We start from the raw sequence: 25,124 nt of genomic DNA on the forward strand, positions 1-25,124 counted from the left end.
TAGCAATGATATGCTATAGAAAATGGCTTGTTTGTTGTCAACTGTCACTAGCTGCATGTCACATTTGCTCTCCCGGAAGTGTCAAACAGATTGCTCAATTTTTTTATGTTTTGGCCCTCCTTGAAAGAGATCTTGAACCCTGGCGACAATTAGTCCTCTTTTCCCTTCAAGGCTCATCCATCTGTGATTATTGAGGCACAGAAGGACATTTATGTGTCAACCGTCGCCCAATGAGTGTGCGTAGTCAATTAAGAATGTCTCCCTCTGTAGTGTGACTGAAGTCTTTTCTGGCAGATTGCCCAGAGCACGCATCCGTTAAAAAAAGGCAGCAAAGTCAATCACGTGAGATGTTTTTTTTTTTTTCTTGCCAACTGCTGGGCCGAGCAGCACAGCCTCGCTGGCTTTTCATTTTCCATTTGGCGAGCACGATTAATCACAGCGCCGCTATACAATGCACGTGGCCACACAGCGACTGCCGTTGCCTCTTATTATTCCCCCACGTTGGGGAACGTGCAACCCGGAGCGGCGTTGAAGGAAATGAACAAACACCAGCCGCGGTACCACAATGTGCGCACGCTACATGGAATTATCTGCTTGGCATAAGAGATCAAAAGAACGAAAGAAATGACTAGTGGAATATTAGAATTGCTGTGTTGATAGCTGATAAAAGGATGTGGCTGCTCCGTGTCCCCGCCCCCCTCAAGGCTTTTTTTTGTTAACACATTCCTTGCCAGACCAGAAAAAAAAAATGCATCATTTGACGTCTTTTTCCGTCAATGGCAGTGAATGAGTTAAACATGGTAAAAATCAATGAAGCAATTATAAATTGTTGATATATTGTACAGCAGGGGTGTCCAAACTTTTTCCTCTGAGGGCCACGTACAGAAAAATAGAAAGCTGCAAGGGCCACTTTGATATTTTTTTTTTAGTTATTTATTAACACATTCATTGCCAGACCAGAAAAAAAAAATGCATCATTTGACGTCTTTTTCCGTCAATGGCAGTGAATGAGTTAAACATGGTAAAAATCAATGAAGCAATTATAAATTGTTGAATATTGTACAGCAGGGGTGTCCAAACTTTTTCCTCTGAGGGCCACGTACAGAAAAATAGAAAGCTGCAAGGGCCACTTTGATATTTTTTTTTTAGTTATTTATTAACACATTCATTGCCAGACCAGAAAAAAAAAATGCATCATTTGACGTCTTTTTCCGTCAATGGCAGTGAATGAGTTAAACATGGTAAAAATCAATGAAGCAATTATAAATTGTTGATATATTGTACAGCAGGGGTGTCCAAACTTTTTCCTCTGAGGGCCACATACAGAAAAATAGAAAGCTGCAAGGGCCACTTTGATATTTTTTTTTTAGTTATTTATTAACACATTCATTGCCAGACCAGAAAAAAAAAATGCATCATTTGACGTCTTTTTCCGTCAATGGCAGTGAATGAGTTAATATTCATCGAGCGTACATGGGCTTTTCTCACCACCATCTAATGGCTGATGAGCTTCTGTCGTCGAATAGGCTTCTCTGACCAAAGCATGCGACACGGAGCAGCAGTTCTGAGCAAACGAACGGCCTCCAACGCCGTGTGGCGACTTCAAAACAACCTTGCGTGAAAGAAACGTTTCTGCAAAGCGCTTTTCGCTCCCTCTGCTTGCTTTACCTTCTTTCATGCTTTGATTGTTGATTTCAAAATATGTATTGAAATGTCTGATCTACGACGGTGGCGATGGAATCGCTTTTAACAAAGCGGATTATTCATCGCATCGGACAAAGTACCGTATTTTCCGCACTATAAGGCGCACCTTCAACGAATGACATATTTGAATACTTTTTCCATATATAAGGCGCACTGGATGATAAGGTCAGCTTTTGAAAAAATTGAAGGCTTTTAGGTGCGCCTTGTAGTGCGGGAAAATCCGGTCAATATTGTATTTAAACCTCAACACGCTGTATATAACTTTACAAAATAAACTTCACTCGACATGCCAAGGTTCCGTCAATATTGTCGAGAAACGTCAAACCAGCTACTAAACATGCTGTTTAAATCCATCATGAACCATCTGAAAAAAAGTGAATTCATCTCCTCAACCAGGGAAATGACTTGCAGGGTCATCATTCACTGAAATAATGACTGAACAAACGAATCGGGAGTTGGATGTATCGAAGCCGTCCTTAAAAACCTCTTTGTCCGTTCTTCTTGTACCTTAATGAGCCGCACAGCAAACTCGTCTGCCTCACAGTTCTTCGGTTCTGGGTTTGAATCTTGGCTCCGGGCCGTTCTATGCTCTCCTTAAATTTTCATTTTGACTTGCAGGACTTTTCTCTGCACAATGAATTTGATGATCTTCCGCATAGTGTCGGAACGAACGCCCTCGCATTCGTTGTGTTACGTAACTATTAGGGGTGTGAATTGCCTCGTACCTGACGATTCGATCCGTATCGCGATTCGTAGGTCACCATTCGCTTCGATACCGATTAATCCCGACAAAAATTTATACATCGATTGTTGCGATTTTGTTACCCAAATTTGGAAAATACTAACCAGTAAACTTGTACATGTACACTGTAAGATTTGTATGAACATGTTTTATGTATTTATCCGGAATTTCAGTCATAACTGTGAGTCACTGTAGTTAACAGGTTGTCATCTGTTTCATATTTGAACAGCTTTTAAATCAAATATTAAGCCTTAATGTTCCATGAATTAATGTAACATTTTTCTGTGATTGAGGTGTGAACCCTAACCGCAAGTAAGACATTTTGTTGAATATTTTTCCATCAAAAATGGATGTTTAAAAATCGATTCGGCCGCCTATTGAATCGATTCGAGAATTGTGCGATGTAATATCGCGATATATTGCCGAATCGATTTTTTTTTTAACACCCCTAATAACTATGATAGGAATATTACAATCAAACCTTGCATTTCTATTTACAAAAAAAAAAAAAAAAAAAAAAAAACGAAAAAAATACCGACCTCAGTTACGTTCATTTTGTTCTGGTGAAAAGCTCCCAAATCGCTGATGCTTTGTTTAATAAAGCTTTATTGTTTAATAATAAAGCTTTATTGTTTAATAAAGCTAGTGCTGACCAGCTTGCAACGTGATAATTAATGATAATGGGATATATTGCCAGACTGAGTCTAATTGAAGCAACACGTTCAAGTCAGTCGAGTAAACTAAACTATTAATTTAGCTGTAAAATAAGGAATGCAATGTTTTCATCATAGCATGAGCTCACGTATGAAACTTAGATATGATCCTATGGGGAATAAATGATCATGTGTGAGGTGTATTACTGTTCATCATTATGGGGAATAGTCCTACGCCGAGCTGATCAGTCATTTTTGTTTTCAATATACAATGTATACAAGGTGTAAAAAATTCCAGTCTATTTTTTTAGCACAGCAAAAGTGATTTGGTTTTAATGTTATAGGTTTTCCATCCGGAGACTTGAAACAACAAAACCGCTAGTATTTCCACCCCATAAACTGATAGAAGAGATGATAAAAGAGCTCAGGACTGAGTGGGGGGGGGGGGGGGGGGGGGGAAGTCCTTATATGGTAAGATAAAGCAGAGTTCATGATATCTTTATTTCCTCTTCACATTTCTGGTTGTTTTGTGCTTTTTTTTTCTTTCTTTTTTTTTTTTCCCTCCCTTCCTTTCATTATCCAGCACCAAGCAAAGTGCAGAGTTTCATTACCTCAAACTGAATTCGACCTTTTTTTTTTCTTTTTTTTTCCTGCTAATACCCCTTCTGATATCTGATTAGAACTCTCACAGCAATGTAGTCGAGGCACATTCACACCGTCGGCCAGAGCCCAAAAGCCAATTTGAGAAAATTAAAAATCTCTTTCAAGGATGTGCTTATCTCCCTCCTTTTTTTTTTTTTTTTTTTTTAGCAGACATCTTTATGCAGCCCAACTGATGCACGACTGCTTCAATTAAGGGCCGATCCCCAAGTTGGTCTAAATATTCTTTTCAATTTAGATACCGCCGATCGCTGAATGAGCCCTTGTGTTGCAGTAGCGACATCTCAGGGAATCATTCGTCCCTCCTTTGATTAGCAGGATGCTCGCTTACTGCAGCTCTGACTGCACATTTCAAAGCGTCACCTGCCGCCCCGAGATACGCATCACTCCATTTCAACGGTGTCGAAAATCGGAACGTGTGTAAATCTCTGAGCGCAAAATCCTGGATGTGTTTTTACGTTATCTTCTCCATCCGATTCTCCGCTTGGCAGCGCAAAGCAACCTTTTAATTATACCGTCACACTCATCCATCTGATGTGAACAAGTGAAAAGTTGCCTGTGAGAAAGAGATTATTATTATTATTATTTTTTATCATGTAAAAATCACGTAACATTTGCAAGTTGTTCAAAGTTTGGTTTGAAGTCGAACCACTTTAATCATCCACATGCAGTTCATATATATATATATATATATATTAGGGGTATTAAAAAAATCGATTCGGCGATATATCGCGATACTACATCGCGCGATTCTCGAATCGATTCAATAATAGGCAAAATCGATTTTTTTTTTTTTTTTTTTTAGGATTCACACCTTAAGCATGGAAGAATGTTATATGAACGGAACATTAAGCCTTAATATTTTATTTTAATGCTGTTTAAACATGAAACAGATTACAACCTCTATAAGACTGAAATTTCAGATAAATAAATAATACATTTTCATATAAATCTTACACTCTACAAGCTTACTGATTAGTATTTTCTAAATTTGAATGAAAAAAAATCGCAACAATCGACTTATAAATTCGTATCGGGATTAATCGGTATCGAATCGAATCGTGACCTGTGAATCGTGATACGAATCGAATCGTCAGGTACTAGGCAATTCACACCCCTAATATATATATATATATATATATGAACTGTAAAGAATGTGAGGTTGGACCGAGAGGTGCAGAAGTAGAGAGGACGACAACGACATCATTCGTTCATAAAGTACAAATTATTGGTGCAATCATTTAAAAAAAAAAAAAACACACATTTTCAGAGGTTAACGTGGGCATACAGTATGCATCTGGCACGTAAAAATGATCGTAAAATGCCACACCCCCACCGCCTATGCCGATCAACCCGGGTTACGTCATGTGTTTTAATTAAACCAACATAAAAAAACAACAACACCGGGGCGCAATCTGGTTGGCAGCGCACTTAGTGACGGATTTCCCCAATCTGCGCGTGTTTAGTGAATTAAGCGCTCCCGGATTGCTCCGTTTTTACCGGTTAGCGCCGTGCAAAAGCGACGCAAACCTTTAGCGAATCTACCCTTTGAAGCGTTTTACGAAATTAGTTCAGTTGTCTGATTTGGTGCCCTTTTGACCCAGGAAATTGTTAACGATATCGCCGTACGTGCGTATAATACGGGGAATAGCGTGCCTGTCGTTGCCATGGCAACACCGACTTCAGCAGCCCATAATTTTAGTTGAGCGACCTGGACTTATCTGTGTTTGAACTAACATATTTATTTGAATTGCATGGACACATTTGCCATGCATAAATATAATATTAACCTCGCCAACTTGGATTAACAACAGTTGGTTGAAATAATTACGATTAGCTGTCAGAGCCTTGAAGTATCACTTTAGTGTTTTGTTTCTATCTTTGTCTTCAATCTTATTCATCCTCCCCGTTTCCATTCCATTTATGTCTTAACAAAGTAATTCATTTGTTGTCGTATATTCATGCTTTTGATAGCCGATGAAGCATGTTTTTATGCATGTGTCCATTTGGATGCCGTGAGTTTTTATGGATCCTTCCTATCAGCAGTAAATGACGCTCTCGTCCTGAAATCTAAAATACTTCCAGCAGTAAAACCATGTAAAAGAATAAAAAGCCATTATATGGATTGAACTACAATTTTTTTCACGGGTCAACAAGAGTGATTCGCATAAAGTTGATCTCCGTCTCAATTTGATCGTGAGCGATCATCTTTGCGGGTTTGGACGCTAATTCTAAATCGGTTATCAATGTTATCGCATGCGATTATGTAAAATAATGTACAACACACATTATGTAAGCTATTTTTGTACAATTTGAATAAAACCATTGTGATCTTCATTTTGTCCATACTACAAAGTACAATTGCAGACTTCTAATGCAGTCGTCACACAAATACATTCTTATGTTATTGCACTGTAGTAACACACACCGTAATGCATCCTCGGATTTATGTCGGATACGGAGCGCCAATTACTTTCCATCACCTGAGCCTGTCTGTTATTTGGCCAATTTTCCATTTTTTTTATTTTATTTTTTTTTTGCACCCTCTCTCCGTCAATAATCGGATCATCTCGCTGCATGAGCTGCTTGTGATGCTGTTTGCGTCATGTTCCACGAATGACCAGGATGCAGCAATTCTTCTCGTCTTCCCTCTTTATCACACATCAAAACGCCAAAGCAAAATTAATACCTTATCATTATGACCCGCATCCTGTAACACAGTTTGTGCTGAATAAAGACTCTCTTTTTTTTTTTTTTTTTTTTTTTGTAGCTGACAGTTTAATACACACAGTTTATGAGGTGATAAAATTGTGAAGAGCGGCTAATCTAGTAAAAGTACAACCTACACAGTACCGGCACTGACGTCGTAGCAATTTTACAGATATTTACTGACAAAATGCAACGTGTTAGTAGCTTAATTTATTGAGCAGCATGTTTTAGAAAATTGTTTTAAAAAATGTTTGACAGTAAAAGAGTCATAAACAAAATGCAGTGCGACCTTTAAATGGAAAGAAATTATCTACATTTTCTTGATTAACTACAGGGCCTTTATTTTTTTTTCATTTAATTGTTATAGTTGTGTAAAATACTCAAGATATTCTAATCAGTTGTGCATGCCAATTACTTCAGAAACTAGACTAAGCAATTTCTGGAGAAATTGCGTGGGAATGCTGAAAGCCGAATGCTAATAGTGCTAATAATGCTAATAATGCGTCCTGATGAAAGAAGAGACTTTAATCTCTCAACTGAAGAAATGTTAGTTATTACATAATCGGCCACGTAAATAACACAAGATCGTCCTGAAATCAATTTTAATATTTCATCAACTCATTTGCTCCCAAAAACTTATAAATACGTTCTATTTTAAATGTTTGTGTCCCAAAGACGTATTTATACGTTTTTTTGTATGCTAGAGCATACAGAAGGCTTTGATGCAGCCTCTCAACTGAAGAAATGTTAGTTATTACATAATCGGCCAGCAGGTGGCAGCAGAGTCAAGGAGATCAACCAGGACCATGTTGAAAAAAAGCTCAATTACAATTCTAAAGAGATTTGTGAATAATGATGAAAGTTTGCTATATTCTAATGCGAATTGCTGCAAAATGAAAACAGATTATTTTTTTTTCTGATGAAAGAAGAGACTTTAATCTTTCTTTTGGTAGGTTCCATGTTATTATAGCAATAGAACACAATATTCCGTGGGCCTTGCAAAATCAGTCCAAATCCAGTCAAACACGAACGGGATTGCGCAATGTGAAGAATGGCCGGCGAGTGAATGAGTTAAGACGACACGAGAAGAGCAGAATACAAGTTCATTCAAGGTGGAATACAATCTCAAAATAAGTGATACAAAATCCAGTGTATGATATAGTTTCGACTTGGAAGTTGTTTTCTCGCGAGTCGTGCAATGTTGTGTAACGTGCTCGCTGAGAGCTTAACCAGCGTTTAATCTCGTCATTTGGCTCCGTGTTCCGTGTCAAGCATGAATGGTATTTATTTCACTTATTTCCACGCAAGTGCTATCTTTACCCTGACAAATAATGAACGCGCCGAAAGGGTAACGCGAATGGAAAACCGGATCGAGTGTGAGAAGTGTTGATGTCTTTTGAGAGGAGTTTTGAGGTCATAAATCGCCGTTTTTTCACTCTATCGAATGTGCTCAGCTCCTTGCAGACTTGTTGTGTAAAACGAAGTATGTCGCGGCGCCCTTGCGGAATAATGCCAAGGGCTCGCCAGCGTTTGGCGAGCATCCGTTTTGTGTTAGTGGCAGGCGAGTGTCGTCCTGCCAAGTAGGTCTGATCCGTTCTTAAAGCCGCAAAGGCAAAAAAGGCCTCCTCCGATTTGATTTGAGATACACTTAAATGAGGACACGTTTGCTCGCACGTGGTCTCGATGTGAAGACGTTGTAGTCGGAGCGTAGTTCATGCGTACTTGATCATACCGTCCACAGTCAGGGGGGGGTCGTGAACTAAAATGCGCACATCGACAATCTTGCTCAACACGCTCATAAGTGGGATTAAGTCGAAGTCAAAAAAAGATGTCACTTTTCTTTGCTGCTTCTTTGCTTTTGTGTACTTTCACAGTCTACTTCAAACTCATTCACTGATTCACTCGCAGAGTGATCAATTGCAAAGATGTCCGACACCGTTTTGCATACTGTGAGCATTGACTCGTACATTCAAATCGTATCTAAAAGCACAACGACAAACATTTGTTCCTTCTTCGCAATTCAAAATGCTTTTTAAGTAGGTTTGTTCCTGCTTGTTTTCATGAATGTGTTGAGAAAGGCTCGAGGTAAATGTGCATTTGATCCTTTTGGAGTTTGCATTCAGATGAAACAGTTAACTCATTCACTCGCCGCCATTTTCACATTTCGCAATCCCGTTCGCTCCCGGCTGTTTTACTGGATTTTGACTGATTTTGCAAGGCCCACAGAATATTGTGTTCTATTGCTATAAAAGCATGGAACCTAACAAAATCAAGATTAAAGTCTCTTCTTTCATCAGGAAAAAAAAGTATGTTTCTATCTGCTTCCGTTTTGCAGCAATTAGCATTAGAAGAGAGATAAGTTTCATCAGTTTTCGCAAATTTATGTAAGTAATTGGGCTTTTTTTTTCTACATGGCCCTAGTTGATCTCCTTTGCTCTGCTGCCACCTGCTGGCCGTTTGTGTAATAACTACCATTTCCACAACCGTTCTTTGCAGTTGAGAGGCTGCATCAAAGCCTTCTGTATGCTCGAGCATAACAAAAAAAAAAAAAAAAACGTATAAATACGTCTTTGGGACACTTGTATTTACACGTTATTGGGAGCAAATGAGTTAATATAAAGAACTTTTGTTAGACTGTCAAGAGGTCTAAGAATATTGCATCCTTGTGAAAATAGCGGCAAACCATAAATATCAAAATTTTCCCATAGGGGGTGGCGAGAAAGTGACAAGGGGGGGCCATGGCCAGCGCTAGCCACCGTGTATCGCCGCCCCTGCTTTGAAAATATTTTTTCTTCAATGCTTTCCCATGTTAGCATCTTGGACGATTTAACTTTGATTACAAGTTTGTTACATTTTGTACGTTACATGATACAACAGTCCACATTGTTAGCGTAAAACTGCAAATTGTTTTTGTATTTTTACACTTCTTCTATTCTCGTGCTATTGTTTGCAGTTCGGGAAACAATTACTCGTTAGTCGACAGGTCATTTCCGTCGTCCCCTTTTGAGCAAGTCATTGATGACGTTTGAAATGCACAACAACTTTGAAGATGCAGAGTGAAGACGTGAAACATGAACACTCGATTGGATGATCGAAAATGCTGACAGCGAGTCCAACCATTTGATGCCGCGAGATGAAGGAAGAGTCAAATAGTGGAAGGTCCCGCCCGCTTCGGCATCAAATGGTGACGACAGAACATGAAAAGTCTCTCTGTTGCATGATCAAAACAGATCTATGCGAAAGTAGAATACAAACAAGACAAGCTTTTTTCTTTTTTTTTGTTATTATTTGACAAAAAGAGAAAGGTCACCATGACAACACTTGACAAACAAAGTCCTGTTTCTGGATGCAAGATTTGCTGCGTGTCCCTAAAGTGCACTCCTTATTTTAATTAAATAGTGCAACAACATTCCAACTCAAATGAGATCATGCAGTCGATTTGGCAGATAAGAGCAGGTTTGTATTGTTTTGAGGGGATTTAAAGCAACCAAATCTTTGCTGTAATCATCCGGATTATAAAGATAAATCGATTTTGTGTTGTGCTGTATTTAGGAAGACGTTTACTTGATACTTTTTTTTTTTTTTTTTTGCACGACAGTACTGTCTAGATATTCTGTTTGCACACGATGGAGGATAATGCCATGTTGACTAGATTTGGTTATCCGGTGTGAGTGGGGATCAGCGATGCAAACAATGGTTGTGATTTTCCGTATTTGCGCCCCCCCAAAAAAAATAAATAATTTAAAAAGTGGTTAATAATAATAATAATAAATAAATAAATAAAATTGTGGTGGTTCGCTGTCCTGTTGCAGGTGACAAAAGTTTAAGCAGTGGCAGAGGCAACAAATCGATTCATAAAGGAATCGAGATTCTCACTTATTAATCGAATCGAATCGATATTAATATCCAAAAATCGATTTTATTTCAATTAGAAATGAAGAAGAAGGGCAAAAGGCACTTGTAGCGCACGTGCTGTTTTTGTGGAAAAAGGCACTTAGAATACAAAATGAATAAATGTTTAAACAAAAACAAAAAAAAAGACACTTTAATGTCTATTTGTCGTTTTGACTGATTTTGCAAGGTCCACAGAATATTGTATTCTATTGCTATTAGAACATGGAACCTACCAAAAGAAAGATTTTTAGTCTCTTCTTTCATCAGGGAAAAAAAAAAAATCTGTTTTCATTTTGCAGCAATTAGCATTAGAATATAGCAAACTTTCATCATTATTCACAAATCTCTTTCGAATTGTAATTGAGCTTTTTTTCCAACATGGTCCTGGTTGATCTCCTTGACTCTGCTGCCACCTGCTGGCCGATTATGTAATAACTAACATTTCTTCAGTTGAGAGGCTGCATCAAAGCCTTCTGTATGCTCTAGCATACAAAAGAACGTATAAATACGTCTTTGGGACACAAACGTTTAAAACAGAACGTATTTATATGTTTTTGGGAGCAAATGAGTTGATGAAATATTAAAATTGATTTCAGGACGATCTTGTGTTATTTACGTCGCTTTCCGACCCTTTTGATTGTTTTATATGGAATTATTCACGGGAATTTACGTGTTTGTTGAATATGTTTTCATATATCAATCAGCACTGAGGGGTCCTTTAGCATGAAGACGTAGCGGCCGGCGCGCGAGAAAGACAGAAGGACCTGTTAATGCCCAGAGTGGCGCATGCTGCTGTTTGCTGCTGTTTGCTGCTGTTTGCTGCTGCTGTGCCAGCGAGGACTTAATCAAGTGTTAGCGCACGGAGCTGAGGTGTGTTTATGCGTCTCCACCGATTAGGTCTGTTCAATCAAACGATTGTGGTCGCTCAACCAAAACTGGCTTCTCATGGTAGCTCGAAGGAATAATTTGCCATTGGCATCGATTCAACTGACTGTTATAATTTCTGCCGGCGTGTAATTGATTGTTGATTAATTGCGCCTCGAAGCGGTTGAGGAAAGAATTGATTGCGCAACTTTGCTGAAACCAACGTAGGCGCTTACGTTTAGTTTTAACCAATTAGCAGTCAGCTGTGGAAAGTTGCATGAACTTCTGATGGTATCACTTTTTTTTTTTTTTTTTTTATTTAGAATTATGTGAAACATGTACAAACATTTCAAAAGAAGACATTTTAGCTCAGCTGTAATTGTTATATTATGTTCTTTTTTTGAGAGACATTGATGTTATTCGTACAGTTGAGCTATTCAAGGCTTCTGCTAATGAATAATGATTACTGTACTATGACAAGTGAAATGTTTACAGTTCTCGGGAGATTCGGAATGGCAACTCAGGAAAATTGGCGGTAAATGTAAAAATACTTTGAATGTGTGTAGAAAAGTGAAAACCAACCAGTGAGGTTTCATTAGTGCCGGGAAACGACGACAAAATATTGTTTTACGTGGTGATATCTTCCATCGAAACGTTACGATGGCAGCACGTAGTTAAAATTGGCTTAAAAAACAAAAACAAAAAACGTATAAATACGTCTTTGGGACACTTAGAACATTTAAAAAAAAAAACGTATTTACACGTTATAGGGAGCAAATGAGTTAAAAAAAAAAAGAGTCCGATTTAAAATATAGCTACTAATAATACAGATGGTGGAAATGATCCAGCTTGAAAATTTAAATGACTGTGATTTACGATATAATAGGGAAAATTATTCATCCCTCTGCCATGATTACATTTTGTCTTGTTTCGGTTTATTTATGGAGGAATCCATTTCTATTCATGCTTAACTTTGTGAATTGGCCGTTTCTCACAAGTTCAGTCAAGAGTTTATGCTATCATCTTTTTTTTTTTTTTCCGCTTGACACAACATGAATGATGAACTTTCCAGCCTCACTTGGCACCGCATTCGCAATCACTCTCGCTCCAAAAATAATTTGTTGACTGGCACGCAATTCCCCAGTCTGCCAATCAAGACAATTTGGATAAATTAAGCAGGCTTACTGTTTGGGAAAGAGACTGCAGGCTGGGAAACAGCTCGGTTTATTCCATGTATAAGTGGCCAAAATGGATTTTTTAACCAGAAAATTTGATTAAATGTGACGTCGTCTCCTGTCTGTGCAATTTCTAGTATTGATTGACATGTCACTTTTTTTTTTTTTGCGATTAACACTCTCTTCAGTAGCATAGATAAATTGATTTGGTTTTTTTCAAAGCATATAGTAGTCAATAAGACCGATATTTCAAGCCGATATTCATTTGCAGTAAAAGAGAAAACAGCGTCAAAATATAAAAAAAATAAAATAAAAAAAAAAAAAATAATAATTTCTTTTAATTTTAAACATATAAAGAATAGAGAGCTTTAAAAAAAAAATATATATATTAAAAATTGCAGGGAGCTTCCAGGGTCAGCAGCATGTGTTAAGCTAAATTAAAAACTAAGCAAGAAAATACTGTAGTTCCCTAAAAATGTTTTTAACTGTAAATAAAATTTCCCAAAATTTCAACATAATTTCTTCATTTAATTGTTTTTATTTTTAAAAATAAAAAGCGCAGGGTGTCACCATCATTTTTTATTTATTTATTTATTTATTTATTATGAAATGGAAATTTAAATAAATCCATAAATGGAAATTTCCCTGTATGTCACTGAGACAAATGCATGTGAATGTAAGCTGATTTAGGGTTTTTGTCAGGGTCACAGACAATAAAAAATTGTTTGAATTATGTTTGAAATGTCTTTGCGACAAGTAAAAACTGTCTGTGAACATCTTACAAATCCTGAAAAAAAACACTTAAATTTCGCTACGTTCGTAAGCATTCACCCTTTGGATTTGTAAAAAGGCCGATGCCGATATTTGTCAAAATGCTAAATATCGGCACCGATAATCGGCCCGGCCGATAATTGCGCTATCCCTAAAACTATCTAATAAAAATAATTGAATAATGTAACGGAATATAAGCAGCATACAGGATTTAGACTTGATGCGCTCGAGCGAGGATCGTGATTATGTTAGGCCGGCAACTTAAAATCACAATTGTTTCCAACTTGAAATCAATTCAGCCTTTTAAGTGTTCTTCTATCAAAGTAGCAATCAACACGTTTGGCTTATCCATGATTGCATTGGCTGCTAACTAAAGTGGATTTGGCTCCAGTTTTATCAGTCCAGCTGGTCAAACTGAACCAGATTGTTGACGTAGACATATTTGAGCCTCCGATCCGGTCCTCGAAAAATGAAAAGCGGAGTCTGCCCCCCCCCCCACCTTGACCGTGAGATGAAACGCAATCTTGAAGGAAGCAATCAAGAGCCTCGGAGATTGTTTGCGGAAATGTCCCTTCACGTCGCTTTGTCTCCCTTCGGTTACACGCTTGTGCGCCGTAATAAGTGGCTCAGCGGCCATGTTGTGTTGATTTATTGCTCGGATGCCCAAATGGAAGTTGGATGGAATGCGTCTGTCACTTAGACTGAAGCACCTGTGATGCAGGCGAGCCGCTAAGTGCTCCTGGAGGAGGTCGGCACCGAAGACGACTTTCCTCTTGTCAACTGAAGAAAAAAAAAAACAAAAAAATTCTGCCTTACTTATGATCCGATGCAATGTAACAATGTGTACATATTTGCGCATTGTGGGGGTTGGTGATCTGCTTCCTGCCCTTGGTGTTGTTTCCCAGGAGATTTCAAGGAGGCATTGCAGGAGGTCGGTCGGCATATGATGACTTGAGTGATGGACTAGCTGGAGAAACACATACACATAAATCGGTGACCATTCATTGTTTGGATGTATTCATAAGCATCTTTAACAAAAAAAAATAAATACAAAACCATCTGTTTTGTCTCGATTCTCTCACTTGACATTGACCAATAAGAAATAGAAGTCACATTGTTTGTTCAGTTGCTGTTTGTGACTTGATTTGTTTGCTTGGAATTTTTAGTGTGGAACGTGAAAACGTGGGAAAAGCGCTTTATATGAAGATCTATGTTGGTTTTCCAATGTTCCACTGTTAATTAACTCATTCACTCGCCGCCATTTTCACATTTCGCAATTCCGTCCGCTCCCGGCTGTTTTACTGAATTTTGACTGATTTTGCAAGGCCCATAGAATATTGTGATCTATTGCTATAAAAGCATGGAACCTATCAAAAGAAAGATTAAAGTCTCTTATTTCATCAGGAAAAAAAGTATGTTTATCTGTTTCCATTTTGCAGCAATTAGCATTAGAAGAGAGCTAAGTTTAATCAGTTTTCACAAATCTATTTAAAATTGCAAATAATTGAGCTTTTTTTTTCTACATGGCCCTGGTTGATCTCCTTTGCTCTGCTGCCACCTGCTGGCCGTTTGTGTAATAACTACCATTTCATTAAAAAAAACAAAAAAAACAAACGTATAAATACGTCTTTGGTACACAAAACATAAAAAAACAGACGTATTTACACGTTATTGGGAGCAAATGAGTTAAATATCTACCACAAAGTAAATAGGAATAAATACTTAATGGTTTGTTTTCTGCCATGCAAAATGCTATGCTCAACAACTATTCACCTCAACAAACGCATATGGCAGCTTCTCTTACGGGGATCAATAATGCATCACCTGAAGCACGAGTTCACACACAAGGGCAGCGATCAAATTCCATGACACTCCCCCCCACCCCCCTCCAAGCTGATATTTCTGACGACTCAGAACTGTATTTGGGGCTCAAGGGCGCGTTAGTGTTATGATCCTTTTAATACAAGCCGAGGTCAAGCTTTGCGTCCGTACAAGTGTGACCAACAATGGCTTCCGCTTCCCTTGGTGAAAACCTAAAACAATCTAACTATAATATCACTTGCTTTGTTTTGATGTGTTTCAATGTATAATTTGCTCGTCACCGCCACTTTTAGCGCATCATTGTGGTTCACGTCGTTTTAGGTTGTTTTGTGCAACAAAAAAAAAAAAAAGAAAAAAAAAGAAAAAAAATTGTGTCATTTTGTATAAACCCACTATTTATATATACTATATATATATATATTTTTTTTTTAATTATGTTAAAATTTTGGAAAACTTTATTTATGGTAGAAAACTATGTATTTATTTATTTACTTACTTAGTTTTGAATTTAGTTGAACACATGCTGATAACCCTGAAAGTTCTCTACAATTTCAATAATTTCTCTTAACATTTTTAATGAAACAATGCTATTCTTTATATGTTTAAAAAAAAAATTAAAAAAGGTAATTTTTTTTTTTTTTTTTTTTTACTCTATTATTTTCTCTTTTACTGGAAATGAATATCGGCTTTAAATATTGGTTATCAGCCTCCTTGACGACTAATAATCGGTATCGGCATCGGCTCTGGAAAAAAACAAAAAACAAAACCGTGTCGGTCTATCACTATTTTTAATACCTTCATCTTGTGTTGGATGTCGTTCCATTGTGCAGCACTTGGAATGTTGAAGAGCTTTCCGCCTCTTCTTCCTCGATGTTCCCTCGACGTCTGTTGAACTTCACTGGCAGTTCTACCTGCCCTGATTAATGACGGCGCTTTATTAGCTTGATCAACCACTTAAGCAGACATTATTAATCAGATGCTTATTTAAATGCCACAGCGGAGCCGCTGAGAGAAAACGGGGCCACTGGGAAATCGAGTTGTGCGTGCGTGTATGGGAGCGATTGCCGGGATATTACAACACGCCGCCAACCCGGAGACTCATTCACATTTATTTTTGTTTTTATTTGCTTTCATTCATTCAGATGTGGAGCGTTGGCTGGCGCCGACTTTTCAATTCCCAGTTAGGGCGCCTCATTAATAAAACATTTGTGTTTTGCCTGCGATACCGCAACACCGCCGGGGAAAGGCGGGCTTATTAGGAATTTGCTTTGCCGCCTGCTTACTTAAAAATATGAACACGTCGCAAAGCGAGTTCATCGGCGCCTAATAATAATTTGAATGTCTGGCTGCTAACGTGAACAAACTCTGCGAGGATGCCAGCGTTGTAAACACGACGTCGAGCTGCCAGCTGTTTGTTTTTATCCGTAGCCTTTTTTTTTTTTTTGCACGATGCCTTTGAATAGTTGCCGTATTTTCCTGCATATCCGTATGGCAACATGGCAATCCGTGTCCCCGGCTTTAAAAAGAGCATATCCACTGTTGCAAAGAGTAAATACAGTAAGCTCCCGAAGATTACACTCTTAGCCGAGCTTTATGAAGAGAGCAGAGGGTGTGGCAATTCGTGGATGTGCTCTGAATTCACGAATATTTTCACGACTATGCGGCACACCTAAAAGCCTTCAATTTTTTCAAAAGCTGACCTTATAATCCAGTGCGCCTTATATATGGATCAGTATTGAGCCGCAACAGGCCTCGCCGTCAAGACGCTATCGGTGACCCCGCGGAAGATCCCGCCATCTTGGATCGCTAGCTAATACGAATACTTGACCTCAGAGAAAATAATAAAACAGCTGTTTATTCATTTTTGGAGTTGTCAGAAAGCTGCTTTGTAATCTATTAATCAAGTTTGACTGACCTATCTGACTGTTTTGTTGACATTCCCTTTAGCGCAGCACCATCTAATGGATGCATAACGTAACCCCAGCCTCTACTGTAGCGCCTTAGATATGGAAAAAGTGTTCAAATATGTCATTCGTTGAAGGTGCGCCTTATAGTGCGGAAAATACGGTACGAAACATCTCACTCACTCTGCTCTTTTTGTCCTGCGAAAGTTCTTCCCCGAGATGCACGTTTTGAAGTTTAATGTGTGACGTGTTGATGTTGCAAGTGAGACGTGATCGGTCAAGTCTGTTGGACTTGTAATAACATGTCCGAATGGAAAAATAAACAAAACAAAAACAAAAAAACAACAACAACAACAACAAAAAACACCTGACTCGACATCATTACGCAACATAAAACCGTTGTTTTATTGTTATATATTAGGGATCTGCAACTTGCAGCTCTGGAGCCACATGTTCAATTCAATTCAATTTTTCAATTCAATATATTTCATTCCTTAAAAAAAATATAAATGAAAAGGGACTGAAAGAAGTAAAACATATGTTATCTGTCCCTAGTCAACAACAACAACACAAAAATAATCAACACAAACTAAATGACAGCAAGTGGTCAAGACACTTTCAATATAAATTCTATATAATGTCCTTGTGCTATATGTATTTTTCCAGTAATTGAGCTTTTGTCAAGTTTTGAAAAATACAGATACATTGAGATGATTTTTTTGTTTTATTTTTTTACAATTTAGATTCTTCCGTAAACTGACGCCTTGAGTTGAAATACATCGTTCTTTTTGTTTTGTTCTATTTTTTGTTTTGGAGAAAATATCTGTTCCAAATCTCACTTTGCCCCCTTTTTTTTTTTTTTTTTTTTTTTTAAATGTAATTTGTATGTTAACTGGTAAACTTTCATGATGGGCTTTAAATATTATTTTCATTCAAGTTTTTAATTGTATAAATGACGGATTAGTGTGGTCTCTGTATCTGCAGCCGCAAACGACACGAATTGCTGTTGTTCCTGTGGATCTCTTAAAAAAAAAAAAAAAAAAAAAAAAAAAAAAAAATTAGTAGAAATTATTTTTGTTACATTTATTTGTATCAGTGAAAAAATTAATAAATAAAATAAGAAAGGAATAGTTAAATATTTTTTTAAATGTCAAGAGTCCAATTTTTTTTAAATTTATTAGAAAACGAGACGAAAGGTAGAAGTTTTTTTAATTAAAAAAAAAATGTCCAAAAAATGAGCAGAAAATGTCCAAAAAGTAAAAGCAGAAAATTACCATTAAATGTACATGAAATTGACAAAAATGTCAGAGAACGGAAAGAAAAGAAAGAGTTCAAAAATGAACCAGAAAATGTCCACGAAAATGTACACAAAATTGCCAAGAATGTCAGAAATTTGACAGAAAGGCAGAAATGTATGAAAAATGGAATCATTGAATCAATCAAAGTGGGAATAGAGGCAGAAAAGTGATTGATGGTGAAATGGTTGCCTCCTGATTGAAATTCAGCAGCCCTCGCCTTAAAAGGTCAAGGGTCGCATGAGAGACATTTATAAGCACAGTAGCCTCTTTAGGGGGACCCTCTGTTGTCACGAATACGTGCTTGTATACCGGCGAGGTGACTTGGCCTTGTGACGGCGACGGAGGGTGAAGAGATGCCAGCGACCAATCATAAATCTCCGGCGCAAGCTTGCACGCATGACCTGAAGGTCGCTGTTTCATTAACCGTCTTCCTCTTTGATTTTCTCAGCCTTCATGCGCGTCTTCCTCCCTGCCGCACACGCCCACATGATGTAACCTGGAGGAGGCTAATAGACTTTGAGAAGGGCACCATCGCAAATACAAATGCAAGAAAGGGCATCAAAACGCTTTATTTTGTATATATCGCCGCAGGTTACTTCATTAACTCATTTGCTCCCAAAGACGTATTTATACGTTTTTTTTTGTTTTTTTATTCTAGAGCATACAAAAGGCTTTGATGCAGCCTCTGAACTGAAGAAAACGCTTGAAGCACTGGTAGTTATTACAAAAACGTCCAGCAGGTGGCAGCAGAGTATAAGAGATCAACCATGTTGCAAAAAAACTAATTTACCCACTTTTTTTTTAAACAGCTTTGTGATGAAACTTAGCTATATTCTAATACTAATGCTACAAAACTGAAACAGATGGAAATATAGTTTCTCCGATGAAAGAAGAGTTGCTAATCTTTCCTGTATATTCTGTGGGGCTTGCAAAAGCAGTCAAAAATCCAGTAAATGGGGTTGCTTCAATGAAAATGGCGGCGAGTGAACGAGTTAAGATCGAAAGCTGCACTTCCCAACCCGTTCTTGCACTGCTCAAACTTATAACATGTCGACTGGGCAGGAGGTCAATTACAAGGCATACTAACAACTATTCACATTCACAATGTCACTGAGTGGGAATTTTCATGATCACAGCACGACCGTTAGCCGGACAAAGGAAGGTTGAACAGTCCGTCTGGGAGTTGTCATTTTATTGTGTGTCACGTAGAAGCCACGTCATCTATCGGCAGCCAATAAAAAAAAGCGCCACCAGATGACATCGCTTCGAAGTGACAGCTGTGCTTTCAAGCAACAAATCCCATTTCGACATTGGCAACTTGGCAAACAAGGAACGCAAATCGAGACCATTCTCGTTTAGATGTTCGGGTTGTGATGTGTCTAACTTTAGAAGCACTATTGTGTTTATTGTCATTCAAAGTCTGTGGTCTGTATTACAGTACTTGTATTTGTGTGTAGCATATTTCTAAAATATTTTTGTTGAATTTTTACTACACACAGTTGGACAGCATCGATCAGATTAGCTCAATCAGACGATATTTAGCATTTTATGCAACATCGGTGATCAGCTGTAATGTCTGAATCTGCCAGATCGATCAATGACATCATTGACCTGCACCATGAAATTTACGTTACGATTTTTTTCCCCCCCGTGCATTTTAATTGATGTCAGTTACGTTGGGTTTTCGCTATCAGTGGGCCAGACCTGTCCCTATCCTCCAGAGTAATTATGGTCCATATTCTGATCGAATCGGTGATTGGTTATTGTTGTTGTTTTTTTTTTTTGTTTTTTTGTTTTTTGTTTTTTTTTTTTACAAACTTGTTAACCACTGGATTAGTGATCGGCCGTTTTTGATCATGGAAAGTTAAGAAATTTAGTGGGTTTTTTTTGTTTGTGTTTTTGTTTTTTTTCTTTGACACAATACAAAAAAAAAAAAAAAAACTAAAACTAATAAAAACTAAACTTAAAGCATTTAAAAAAAATAAAAAAATAAACGAATAAAGCTAATAAAAACTAACCAACCGCTCTGAAAACTATTTAAAATAACTACATTTAAAAAAATATAACTTAAAAAAATAAATACATCGATAACAAAACTTTACGTTTTATAACCATGGTTCACATTAGGGGTGGCAAGCCGAAGCGTTTCCCATCTATTGGTGTCAAACCTTGAGCATCAGAACTGTGATGCAGACTTGCTATATTCTTGGTCCAACCCTCTAAACTGCAACCACAGCGTAACTAACGTATACTTCCTGAGTAACAGTAGGAATCTTCCGATATCACTATCAGCACAATTTGGTATCGTTATATCCTTTACAAACAAGTAACATCACAGTGGCTGTTGTCCAATTCTTTTCTCCATCCCGAGGGAGGGAGCAGCTTTCGGCACACCGGGATGGAACAAAGCAGAAGTCAGGCCAAGAAAATCGACTCTTTGATTACAGCTTTTGCCAGCTTGCCTCACAGTGTCACTATTTTATTTTTTTTTTAACTTGTTTGTCATGTCCGGCACACACACACACGCACGCACGCACGCACAAACATACAGACCCAGACATCGTGACTCATGTCTTGGGAAAAAAAAAAAAAAAAAAAGTTGAGCATACACAGACAAAGCCCACCATGACATTGAGGCAACTTGCTCCTGCTGTGCAATCAATGCTTTCTTCCACAGTCGGCTCAGTCGGTCGTTACGAGCGTCTCGAGTTGGCGAGGAACGGCCGCGTTTGATGCCTTTCCGTGTGCCTGCGACCGTGCGCGTGATGTCATCGCTGACAGCGCCACTCTGTCAGCGGACAGCAATATGGTGGATTTGTTCTTATTTCTCCTAATAGAAGTGATCAAGTGCATCCGCTGTCAAGTTTAATATTCATAACCGGGATTTATTGATATGAAATGTAATTCCCCGACAGCAGACGAGTGTGCACCCTAGTGGACGTGAGGCATAGAGATTACGTCAGAGGATTCTGGGATTGGCTCCAACTCATCCCAACCCTAATGAGGATAAGAGCTATAGAAAAAGAGATGGATTGATGGATAGCGCATCCGTCGAGGATGCGCAGTGGCAACGGCGCTCTCGGGTTGACGTTTGTGCCAGGTGAAGACTTTGTTGAGACTCTGTGAGGAAAATCAGGTGCGGTAACAGCCAAGATTTCATTTATTGCGTTATAGAAAATGTTGCTTCAAAACTTCCACGTCAAGGTGACTTTCAAAACTTCACCAGATGCGTCTCTGATCAAATGTCTGGCTTTGGCTCACGCCCAATGTGAGGAAACTTCATCGTGGATTAAATGTATCCTTTTTAAATGACCTCTATCATTTTCTGTAATACTTCTTACACTTTACTACATTTTTTTCATTTATTCTCATTCACTGCCAATGACGACTATAGACGTCAAAAATCCAAGCAAACAGCCAGTGCAAATTTTGACAAGAAATTTGAATTTAGTTTTAGTTATTCATTGTTTTCATTCATAGTTATTAATCATTGTTTTTATTAATAACAAAGATGACAACAATTTCATTGCTAAGTGCTACCATCGTGCGTAGAACGGATTCCTGTTACCCTACAACGCAGGCGGTCTTGATCTTAATGAGACCACATACTGGGTCTCTGCCTCCAAAAGTCCATTTTAGTTGACTAAAATTGCTCTTTATTTTTGTTGACTAAAATTGGATTTAAACTAAAATACAATCAGGTGACTGAGTTATGACTAAGACTTTAATTAAATTTAGTCAGAAGACTATAACTAAAACTAAAAAAAATTTCTTTTTTAATTCAAATTAAATTTTTAATTTAATTTTTTTTTTTTTTTCAAAATTAACACTGGCTGTTTGCTTGGATTTTTGACGTATATAGTTGTCATTGGCAGTGAATGAGTTAACTTAGAATGTAGCAGAGATATGCTATGAATTTGGAATGAGGAGCAGTTTTCATTAGAACAGAGATTGTGAACCGGACCTTCTCTCAGGTCCAAAATCAGTGACCTCACAAGTTGGTGAAAAAAATCCCATGGATTATAATCTTGTAAACTCGATATTTGTATTAACAAGTATACACAAATGTATTCAATAAATGCAGTGTTTAAAACATTAAACTAAATGAATAAAGATAAAAAAAAAATGGCTATAATAGCTTTTATTTCCATGCGCATTCAATTCCACATCGAGCACAAACGTAATCAAATGGGTTGGCAAATGAAGCTTCATGAAGCAATTGACATATTTATTTACACCTCTAGATCGTGGATTTCAGTGGAAATTGATGACATTTCCACTTAAAGATGACGTGACTTGACGTGACTTGACGTGACTTGACTTGACAAGAGTTCACTCTTGGAGTCCAAAAATCCCACAAGTGCTTCATGAAGCTTCATTTAGCCATCACTACAAATTGCTTATTTACAGAATATAAACGGAAACGCATATTAGCATTTCTATTTAAACGAATATTTAGCGGTATAACCACAATTTCTGAAAACTACGCATGTCGCATGGGGTCAATGATTGCTTACATTTTGTGTGTATGGAAATTTTTAAAATGCTATTGAAAGGACTTGGAACTTTTTTCGTTTTTTTTTTTTTTTTTAACCTTTTTTTGTAACTAAGATGTTTTTATTCAATTTTTTTTTTTCAACGCCTGCGTGTGATTCATAAAATTCTACTTTTCTGATCTTGCATTCCATTTGAATCGCTTCTCTGCTCTCTTCTCAGATCCAGACTTTGCAGACTTGGGAGTACCACCACCTCTGCCCTGTAGGTAGTAATAAACGTTAAGTGAAAATCACGAAAGACTCTGATATTGTTTATTATAAAAGCACATATTTATGTTAAGTCGAAAAAGGCTGGCTTTATTTTATTTTTAATAAAAATGTTATTCTTGAACAATACTGTTAAAATGCACTTCCAATAAAGCATTGGCAAAACCGGTTGCCATTTTTATATTGAGGTGGTATAAAGCAACTTATGTAGTAGCTAAGCCAAGTAATCAGTTAAGTAACTAATTACCTTTAACTCATTTGCTCCCAATAACGTGTAAATACGTTTTTTTAATGTTCTAAGTGTCCCAAAGACGTATTTATACGTTTTTTTAATGCTCGAGCATACAGAAGGCTTTGATGCAGCCTCTCAACTACAAAGAACGGTTGCAGAAATGGTAGTTATTACACAAACGGCCAGCAGGTGGCAGCAGAGCAAAGGAGATCAACCAGGGCCATGTAGAAAAAAAGCTCAATTACTTACAATTTTAAATAATTTGTGAAAACTAATCAAACTTAGCACTCTTCTAATGCTAATTGCTGCAAAATGGAAACAGATAGAAACATACTTTTTTTTCCTGATGAAAGAAGAGACTTTAATCTTTCTTTTGATATGTTCCATGCTTTTATAGCCATAGAACACAATATTTTGTGGGCCTTGCAAAATCAGTCAAAATCCAGTAAAACAGCCGGGGGTGAACGGGATTGCGAAATGTGAAAATGGCTGGGAGTGAATGAGTTAAAATCAAGTAATCAGTTAACTAATTACTTTGAAAATTAAGTAATCAGTAAAGTAACTGTTACTTTTTCAAGGTAACTGGCAACACCGCTGATATTTTCCTGCCAAAAGATTGTTTGCTGTTTTATTCCGTTTGACCTGACAAGGCTGTGTTTGCTGTTTGCGTGTGTTTCAGCATGTCAGTACGACTTGGTCGGTCCGGAAGGTATCGTGGAGTCTCACCAGATCACCAGAGACGGGAAGGCTGGCGCCAACGAGGCCGTCGACTGCAAATGGTACATCCGTGCGCCGCCACGCTCCAAGGTGAGTCATCTGCCCTCCTTGCTAACTTTACTTCACCGACATGCAGCGCACTCGCTGCCCACTTTTTTGAGGTACACCTGCACAATTTGTAGCCAAGAGACATAGTGCATGTTGAACATCTGTATGTCTTTCAGTGAAATTGAGAGTTAAAATAGGTCAACTGAATTTTTTGTCATTCATTTCCCTTCAGCCTCCCACCGCATGCAAAAAAAAAAAAAAAAGGGTCAGAGGGTTGCATCAGGAAACCTTGATATTACATGAGGGCTGTCTGCAACTGTCAGCAGTATCCCAAAGTGCGTATTCATGGCTGCAGGAGGGAGAGAAATCAAGTAATCAGTTAACTAATTACTTTGAAAATTAAGTAATCGGTAAAGTAACTAATTACTTTTGAAAATAAATTGCCTCATTGAGGGTCAGACAGTTTGGTTGACGGGGTTTTGTATACTATACGATGCCATACAGCCTGTGGCATCAAGGCACAGAAAGGGTGAAGCTTAGTGGTCTTAAATAAAATGAATACAAGAAGAAAACAGGAACAAAAAACAAACAAACCTGTGATTTTAGTTTTTAGTAGTGTTGTTCTGATACCGATACTGGTATCGGCAGAGGTGCCGATACTGCATTAAAACAGTGGTATCGGTATCGGTGAGTACTCACAAGTAACATGCCGATACCATTAACTTGTTTACTCCCAATAACGTATAAATACGTTTTTAATGTTCTAAGTGTGCCAAAGACGTATTTATACGTGTTTTTTTTTTATGCTAGAGCATACAGAAGGCTTTGATGCAGCCTCTCAACTGCAAAGAACGGTTGCAGAAATGGTAGTTATTACACAAATGGCCAGCAGGTGGCAGCAGAGCAAAGGAGATCAACCAGAGCCATGTAGAAAAAAAAGCTCAATTACTTACAATTTTAAATAGATTTGTGAAAATGATGAAACTTAGCTCTCTTCTAATGCTAATTGCTGCAAAACGGAAACAGATAGAAACACACTTTTTTTTCCTGATGAAAGAAGAGACTTTAATGTTTATTTTGATATGTTCCATGCTTTTATAGCAATAGAACACAATATTCTGTGGGCCTTGCAAAATCAGTCCAAATCCAGTAAAACAGCCGGGAGCGAA

The 25,124-nt window shown here is 37.7% G+C and overlaps 1 protein-coding gene across 9 annotated transcripts in view; it reads left to right on the forward strand.

Moving 5' to 3' along the window:
- The window catches only part of neto1l (neuropilin (NRP) and tolloid (TLL)-like 1, like), a 74,527-nt gene that overhangs the window by 33,450 nt on the left and 15,953 nt on the right, over positions 1–25,124 (forward strand). For 7 of the 9 annotated variants that reach the window (XR_013280960.1, XM_077509358.1, XM_077509359.1 and 4 more), the window contains 2 exons: positions 22,912–22,953; positions 23,870–23,997. Coding sequence is in view for 7 of the 9 variants with exons in the window: in XM_077509358.1 (XP_077365484.1) it covers positions 22,912–22,953; positions 23,870–23,997 (170 nt within the window). In the remaining 2 variants the exon portion in view is untranslated. Of the gene's footprint in view, positions 1–22,911; positions 22,958–23,869; positions 23,998–25,124 lie in introns of all 9 variants that reach the window. The other 2 variants (XR_013280961.1, XM_077509364.1) reach the window with 2 other exon arrangements.

Source organism: Festucalex cinctus, chromosome 20 (assembly GCF_051991245.1).
Source record: "Festucalex cinctus isolate MCC-2025b chromosome 20, RoL_Fcin_1.0, whole genome shotgun sequence".
NCBI lineage: Eukaryota > Metazoa > Chordata > Actinopteri > Syngnathiformes > Syngnathidae > Festucalex > Festucalex cinctus.